General features: G+C 43.3%; 1 protein-coding gene across 1 annotated transcript in view; it reads left to right on the forward strand.

Annotated features, from left to right (window-relative positions):
- Positions 1 to 5,894, forward strand: part of UGGT1 (UDP-glucose glycoprotein glucosyltransferase 1) — a 123,919-nt gene extending 118,025 nt beyond the window's left edge. Inside the window, exons 39-40 of the mRNA XM_011941723.1 lie at positions 574 to 739; positions 2,807 to 5,894. Of these exons, the coding sequence (XP_011797113.1) occupies positions 574 to 739; positions 2,807 to 2,832 (192 nt within the window). The 3' untranslated portion in view covers positions 2,833 to 5,894. The remainder of the gene's footprint in view (positions 1 to 573; positions 740 to 2,806) is intronic.
- The last annotated feature ends 2,673 nt before the right edge of the window (positions 5,895 to 8,567 follow it).

An 8,567-nucleotide genomic window follows, 5' to 3' on the forward strand; every position in this document is an offset into this window, starting at 1 on the left:
TTAGCCAGGATGGTCTCGATCTCCTGACCTCGTGATCCGCCCGTCTCGGCCTCCCAAAGTGCTGGGATTACAGGCTTGAGCCACCGCGCCCGGCCAAGAATATTCTTATAAATATTCTTATCTTATAGAATAAGTATAGTTTGTTGTATAGTAAGTATAAGTACTTGGTTTTTCAGGGCTATTCTTACAGAATATTCTTACCTTATAGAATACTTCAGTGGTTTTACTTCCCCGCTTATATTAGGCAACCAAAGCCCTGAGCACTTAATGGGACCGTTCCCACAGCTCTCAATCTGCCGAGCCGCTCCTTGGCTTCCAGTTGATCTCTGCGCCTTGTAATTTTTCCAAATGGACTTTTACTTTTTCTGCCTTCCAATAGCCACTCACACATTCTTTGCAGATGTAAATACAGCTTTACAGAGCGCACTACCATATTGCTTCTGGTAGTGTATCATTTGGTTCCTTAACTATTGTATTTTTGTCTAGTTAGGACTTGTAACCCAAGAACCTTTGAATTCTCTGTGATTGGCCTTTCTTCAACTCAGCTGAAGTGTGTTCTTTTGGTTTTCACAGTGTAATAATCCAATGACCAAAGAGCCCAAACTGGAAGCAGCCGTGCGAATTGTCCCAGAGTGGCAGGACTACGACCAAGAGATCAAACAGCTCCAGCTCCGCTTTCAGAAGGAGAAGGAAACGGGAACGCTGTACAAAGAGAAGACAGAAGAACCCAGCCGAGAAGGTAAACACAAACCGTTGGCTTTAGGACAGTACTTCTTTCCATTTATGATTTGTTTGTTGTAAAGACAATAGAATAATGGATAAAAGGAAGAGCAAAATCTATTAATTCTTCCATTCTGACATCGACCAGTGTATATTTTTCATTTTCCTTTTATGTTGGTCTTCTAAACAGTATTTATTAATGCAATTGCTATGTTTTTTTTTCATTTTTCTGAAAAAAAATGAAAAGGAGGAGAAAGGAATTTTAATTATGATTATAGTTATTTAAGTTCATGAGTTTTGTGATACATAAACCAACCTTTTGCGGAGTTCTTGTCAGATTCCTTGTTTTTTTCTTTAAATCTGTCAGTGTACTAGTGAATGAATAAATTTAGATCAAGACAAATATGTATTTGAAAAAACTATTCTTTTTTTTAAGACAGAGTCTCACTCTGTTGCCCAGGCTGGAGTGCAGTGGCATGATCTTGGCTCACTGCAATCTCCACCTCCCAGGTTCACGCACTTCTCATGCCTCAGCCTCCCAAGTAGCTGGAATTATAGGCATGCACCACCATGCCCAGCTAACTTTTTATTTATTTTTTATTTTTTGTATTTTTAGTAGAGACAGGGTTTCACCATGTTACCCAGGCTGGTCTTGAACTCCTGACTCAAGTGATCCACCCGCCTCAGCCTCCCAAAATGCTGAGATTACAGACGTGAGCTACTGAGCCTGGCCGAAAAAAGTATTCTTTAAAACAAGCATGTTGGGATGGAGATGGAATGCTTGTATTTAGTTTAGCGTTAAGTCTTTAATGTTTTCCCTGTTATGTGTGTCTTGAATAATAGCTACTTGAAAAAATCATTAGAATATGAAAGTGACTTTTACAATATTAATAAGCTGGGCTCTAGATTTAAGAAAAATTTTAAACGTATTTACTTTTAAATTGTCACATAATAATTGTACATATTTGTGGAGTCCATAGTAGTGTTTTGATATGTAGATGGGCTCTGGATTTTTAAGATTTATTCTGCTTTAGACGAATTCTAAAAAGGTGCTGGGCACAGTAGCTCATGCCTATAATCCTAGTCTCTCAGGAGGCTGAGGTGGGAAGATTGCTTGAGCCTGCGAGGTCAGGGTTGCAGTGAGCGACTGCACTCCAGAACCTACGTAGCAGAGAACCTGTGACCGAGCAAGACCCTGTCTCTCAATACAAAAATCCAGAACATGGATCTTGAGTGATTTGCCTGTATATCCCTCAGACTGTACTATGATATTAAATATCACAGCTGGAAGGTTATATAGGAACCATAACAATAATTAATTCAGATTCATCAGTAAAACCCTGAGAATTTCCATAGATAAATGGGCCAAGAATGTGGACACACTGTTCAAGTAAGAGGAAGCACAAATAATAAATGAATTTGAGGAAACGAATCAAATTAAAGCGCTCTGTCACTAGTATCTGCGACGTGGAAGAAAACAGAGATAGTGATAATGCCGTTTGTTTGGGAGATGGTGACGAAACTGTCATGGATCTACCTTGATGAGGCTTTGTGCATTCAAATCGCCCTTGTTGAAAAGCAGTACACCTGCCATTAGAAGCCTTCAAAGCGTTATATACCCTCAGTAATTACTCTCTTGAGAATATATCTTAAAGAAATAATCAAGTTATATACATGAAAAAAATTTATTTTACTATTACTTATAAACCAAAAGCATTAAAAACAGTTTAAACATCCAAGAATGAGCTACACTGATACACAGAAAATGTTGAGATGCTATTAAATGATAAAAGAAAAATCCCAGCTAAAAAAATGCATGCATATTTACTGAAAGTAAATATTGTATTTGTAAAAACAATTCAGTTGGAGTGGGGTTTACAGATAGTTTCCATTTTTAAAAAATCCTTAATTTAGTTTTTGCTTTCAAAATACAGTACAAAAACACAAATTCCAAAGATGTAATAAGTGAGATAAGATGGAGGTGGAGGTACAAAGAACAGGTTCTGGCGATGAAAAATGCCCACTAAGTGGTGGTTGTAATTTGAAGATCATCTGTTTTCTTTTCTGTGGTTCTCCTTTTCCTTAGGTCCTCAGAAACGCGAAGAATTATGATCTCTGGAGAAGGACAGGAAATTACCCCCTTTGAAAAACAGTTTTTATACTAAATATTAGTTTTTTCTGATCTGTCTATACAACTGCTGATGTACTGGCTGGGCCGCAGCTTTTGATTCTGAGCATTTGATTCTGACTTCTGCACTCTGGTGGCCGCTGGATCTTTGGGATTGAAGCTGTATTGGAATTGTACCTCAGAGGAAGACCAAGTGGCTGATCTTCTGGACTCTGTAATTACAAGAGCATTCTTCTAGCCAGAGGGTGGAATGGCAGCAGCAACTGGAAGAAAATGGGTTTTTTGGTGCCCACACCCGAGAGCACACACATGCTGCGGTGTCTCAGCAAGCAGGGCCAGCTAAAGCCGCCATGTTCTTCCTTACCTCAGTTTACCTGCAGCCTGCGCTGCACTGCAGATGCCCATCCTCCCCAGGGTCTGGCCGGCAGAAGCTCTGTCCAAGGTCCACACATCTCCAGGTTTATGCCAACATGCTCCTTGTGCCCTCCCCACTTTCTCTTCCCACGCGTTAGGTGCATTGTTTAACTGAAATCCAACCGACAACTGTGTGTCAAGGCTGGTTCGGTGCAGTGGCTGGGCAAATTAATTTTGGGCTGGGATGGCGGTGGGTTGCAGTGAGGGTAGGGAAAATATCAGGAGTAGGAACGTTCCGGGGGTTATGGGAAGGGAAGGAAGACCAGAACTGGCCATCCTCTTTTTTAATCCATTAGTAGCACCATGGCTCATTTGAAATGAAAATGTTAACACTTATTCCCCACCCAACCACAGAGAACTTTCTAGGAAATTGTTTGGAAAACAAATTTTATATCTGTGAAAGTCTTTGCTTTTTCTTTCCACTTTCTAGTGGAAGGAAACTGTTACCAGTTTCCTTACTGGATACAGCCATGCTCAACCTCCCTCGTATCCAGCCCGTCAGGATCAGGGTCAGGCTCCCTCAAGACGAGCATCGCATTGTCTGCCCTGTCCTGCACAGGATTTTCTCTCAGACCCAGGGGACATTGCCTTGGACTTTCCTCTACAAATGCCCTCAGCTCTAAGACCAGGAATGATTCTGCTTGTGGAACTTGTGGCTTTCCGTCCTATTTTCCTTTTGTTTGCGCACTGCAGGTTACCTTTGGCGCCCACAGCAGTTCTGTCTTCATGTCTCTGTGTCATGAAGCCCCATTTGCCTTTAGTCCCTGCTTTGTGTGTCTTCACTTCCACGGCCCGTGTTGCCCCTCGGGGCAGCCTGTGCTGGTGAACGTGCTGTGAGTCTTGGGTATGTTATTGGCCTGAGTGGGCGTGAGGCCCCGGCATCTGACTCCATCTGCCAGGCTGCAGGGCACAGCAGCGCTGGCATAGACAGGCACACTCTTGTCTTCCAATGTGCACCAGCCTTTTCTTACATATTTTGCCTGTTTTTAAAAAATAGGAGAGGGTGCAGATGGATAGCTGTGCCCTCACCCTTCTAAGCCAGGTAATATATTGATGTGCAGACTTTTTAAGAAATCTTAAGTTTTATCACAAATATCAAGTAATTTATTTTTTCCATTTTCAAATACAAAAGTTAGCCTAGGAAGCCTCCCAGTCATCCCGAAGGACCTTTTGACTTTGCTTTTATAATTCAATAAAAAATTGAGGAGGGGATTAATGGGTACAATGAAAACAAAACAAAACAAAAATTAAGGAGAGGAGAGCTCAAAAGAGGATAAGAGACTGAAAAGGCACCTCAGAATGGCTGCTGTGGGCAGAGTCTGTGGCATGACTTTTCCCGCCCTGCCCCTCTGGTCAGAGCAGCTCAGAGATGGAATCAGTGAGATTAAAAAATTTCTGTTTGGCTGGGCGCGGTGGCTCATGCCTGTAATCCCAGCACTTTGGGAGGCCGAGGCGGGTGGATCATGAGGTCAGGAGTTCAAGACCAGCCTGGCCAATATGGTGAAACCCCATCTCTACTAAAAATACAAAAATTAGCCAGGTGTGCTGGCTCACACCTGTATTCCTAGCTACTCAGGAGGCAGAGACAGGAGAATCGCTTGAACCCGGGAGGCAGAGGTTGCAGTGAGCTGAGATTGCACCACTGCATTCCAGTCTGGGTGACAGAGCAAGACTCCGAAAACAAACAAAAAAAAACTTTTGTTCAAGCTGCATCTTCACATTGAATGAAGCATTCAGAGAGGTGACTGCTGCTGTCCACAACTGTGGGCAGAACGGTGCCTTTTCCCGGTTTATCGTCCAGGAGGTTGAACGGGAAATACTCAAATCACTGAGGTATATGTTTTCCAGATGCTGGCCCCCATGGCACCTTTCCCCGTGTCTTTCTACCAGGCCTCTTGTGTTTATTCTACGCAAGGAAGACAAAGAGTAGACCATGTTCTCTGTGTGCTGTGTATGTCCTGGTATCACTCATTGCCTCCTCTCTGTCACCACCCTGACAAAAGTCAGCTGAATAATTGACTCTGAATAATGCAAGACCCAGCTTACTTCCAGAATGGTCCAGGACCCTCCTCCTCCTGCCAGTTTCTTTTTTGGTTCATGTGGCATAATCATCTTCCAAAATTAACTGAATGCCCCAGAAAATGATGTTACCACTAAAATATTGTCTCCAAGAAGGCATACTGTAACGGAAAAGATAGGTAAGAGATTTTTTTCCCGAGAAGTAAGAATTGATTGTGTTGAATGTTCAAAGTCTGGAAACTGTTCACAGTATGTTGTTCTTAGCTATTATTTGTATATAATGAATTATTTTCTCTCTCAATCATGCCATAGTGGAGACTTTTGTTTCTGAATAAGTGACAGAGTAATATGAAATACTGTGATATGTCAGAGTGACATGCAGCACCATGAGCCTGTTTTTATGTTCCGTGAACAGTGGCATTTGATTGAGATCAAAGCCTGTCACAGCCTGCTGCTGGGGGTGTGGGGATATACGAGAGTCTTGTGTTTGGTTTTAGAAGTTTACTGAATGTTTCCGACATGGAGTAACGGATGGCATGTTAGTTTCTGTAAGAGCGATAAAGTTGTACATCTGTCATAGTTGCATTTCAAATTGAACACATAGATGCTTGCCTGTCTACTTGGGTGAATGCCTCTTGGGAGAGCACAGATTACATTGATGTATGTTAAGAAACAGATTCTGGCCAGGCACGGTGGCTTAAACTTGTAATCCCAGCACTTTGGGAAGCTGAGGCGGGCAGATTGTGAGGTCAAGAGATTGAGACCATCCTGGCTAACATGGTGAAACCCTGTCTCTACTAAAAATACAAAAATTAGCTGGGCATGGTGGCGCATGCCTATAGTCCTAGCTATACGGGAGGCTGAGGCAGGAGAATCACTTGAACCCAGGAGGCAGAGGTTGCAGTGAGCCAAGATCGCACCAGTGCACTCCAGCCTGGTGATAGAGTGAGACTCCGTCTAAAAAAAAATTAAATTACGGCCGGGCGCGGTGGCTCAAGCCTGTAATCCCAGCACTTTGGGAGGCCGAGACGGGCGGATCACGAAGTCAGGAGATCGAGACCATCCTGGCTAACACGGTGAAACCCCTGTCTCTACTAAAAAAAATACAAAAAACTAGCCGGACAAGGTGGCGGGCGCCTGTAGTCCCAGCTACGTGGGAGGCTGAGGCAGGAGAATGGCGTGAACCCGGGGGGCGGAGCTTGCAGTGAGCCCAGATCGCGCCACTGCACTCCAGCCTGGGCGACAGAGTGAGACTCTGTCTCAAAAAAAAAAAAAAATGGTTTCCATAAATGGAGCTTGATTTACTCTGCTGTCCTTAAGCCCTCATGGGTTTTGTTTGTTTGTTTTTTTGAAAGAGTCTCATTCTGTCACCCAGACTGGGGTGCAGTGGTGTGATCTTGGCTCACTGCAACCTCTGCCTCCCAAGTTCAAACAATTCTCCAGCTTCAGCCTCCCAAGTAGCTGGGATTACAGGCGCCTGCCACCATGCCCGGTTAATTTTTGTATTTTTAGTAGAGACGAGTTTTACCATGTTGGTTGGCCAGGCTGGTATCGAACTCCTGACCTCAGGTGATCTGCCCACCTTGGCCTCCCAAAGTGCTGGGATTACAGGTGTGAGCCACTATGTCCAGCCAAGCCCTCGTGTTCTGAACCTTGTCAAGGCTCTGCCTGAATGAGTTTTCATCTGATTGTGGGGACCAAGTCCCTGAGTAGAGGGCCAAGAGGTAGGGACGGGGGGAAGATACTGGCCCAGGTGGTAGAGAGGAAAGAATTCCCAGAGTTTCCTTTAGCCAGGAAACCTACTCTACTGAGCCCGTGACCTGGACAGTCAGACCCCACCCTGATAGTGACAAGTGTGAAATGACTCCCTTCCTTCCCCACCCTCCGGAAGTATATTCAGATACTTGAAAGCACTCCTTTTCTAAAATTGCCGTACCTAATTTGGCCTGAATGATTAAAAGAAGTAACTCAAGAGTTACAAGGGAAAAAAGAAAAAGAGTTACAAGAGCATTCTAGTCTCTTTTTCGGAACAGAATATTAGGACTGTGGTATTGCGTTTCATGGGAGTGGAAGTGTATTGGTAAAGCCACCTGATGGAAGCTTTCTCTTGGTAACATAAATGGTGGGTGTATTATGTACAGTTATTTAAATATTTGTATTCCATTGTTGAGTGTGTTTTTTTTCCCCCCGAGACAGAGATTTGCTCCTGTTGCCCAGGCTGGAGTACAATGGTGTGATCTCGGCTCACTGCAACCTCTGCCTCCTGGGTTCAAGTGATCCTTCTGCCTCAACCTCCCAAGTGTAGCTGGGATTACAGGTGTGCGCCACCACACCTGGCTAATTTTTGCTTTTTTTTTTTTTTTTTTGAGACGGAATCTCGCTCTGTTGCCCAAGCTGGTCTTAACCTCCTGGGCTCAAGCAATCTACCCACTTCAGCAGGTATTTTTAAATTTTAGTTTGTTGACAGAGTTTCATAGAGAAGTATCTATTTATTTTTGTACCATCATGGAACATTCTTTACAAATATCGCAGTCAATCATTTCTGTACATTTCCTTGTTCCATGTAAGTCTTAGGACAATGGAACATTTTATTGTGGCAAAGTCAGAAGGCCTCCTCAGAAAAAGGGTTTAAAGCATAGAGTAGAATTGGCTAGAAAATATGTCATCTATTTGGGAGCAAGTCTCAATAGACAAGGTAGATTCAGAACTTCCTTGACTTCCTTGCCTGTAAAATTTATGAACCATCACTCTATTTAGTTGATGTTCAGAAGTCAGTAGGAGTATTTTTCTTAGGATTGCCCTAATGAAGGGAGGGTTAGGTGCAGGCTATTTGTAAGTTTTAAGCCAGAGCTTTTCAGTTGCTTATTATGGGCAGATGTTTTATGGATCCTCTAAAATTTGTAGTTTTGAATAATTTCTCTAAGGCATTGGTAAGGACCTTTTCCATTTTAAACATTTGTGATTGGCATGTGATCCATAACGAGCAGGTGTACACATCACTGATGTTCTGTGCATTTAAGCTCCCCATGAGCTAGCTGAGCACAGTGGCTCACGCCTATAATCTCAGAACTTTGTGAGGCTAAGGTGGGTGGATCGCCTAAGCTCAGCAGTTTGAGAGCAACCTGGGCCACATGGCAAAACCCCATCTCTAGTAAAAATACAAAAATTGGCCAGGTGTGGTGGTGGGCCCATGTAATCCCAGCTACTCAGGAGGCTGAGGAACAAAAATCTCTTGAATCTGGGAGGTAGAGGTTGCAGTGAGCTGAGATCGTACTATTGCACTCCA

The sequence above is a fragment of the Colobus angolensis genome, unplaced genomic scaffold (genome assembly GCF_000951035.1).
Source record: "Colobus angolensis palliatus isolate OR3802 unplaced genomic scaffold, Cang.pa_1.0 Scaffold20, whole genome shotgun sequence".
NCBI lineage: Eukaryota > Metazoa > Chordata > Mammalia > Primates > Cercopithecidae > Colobus > Colobus angolensis.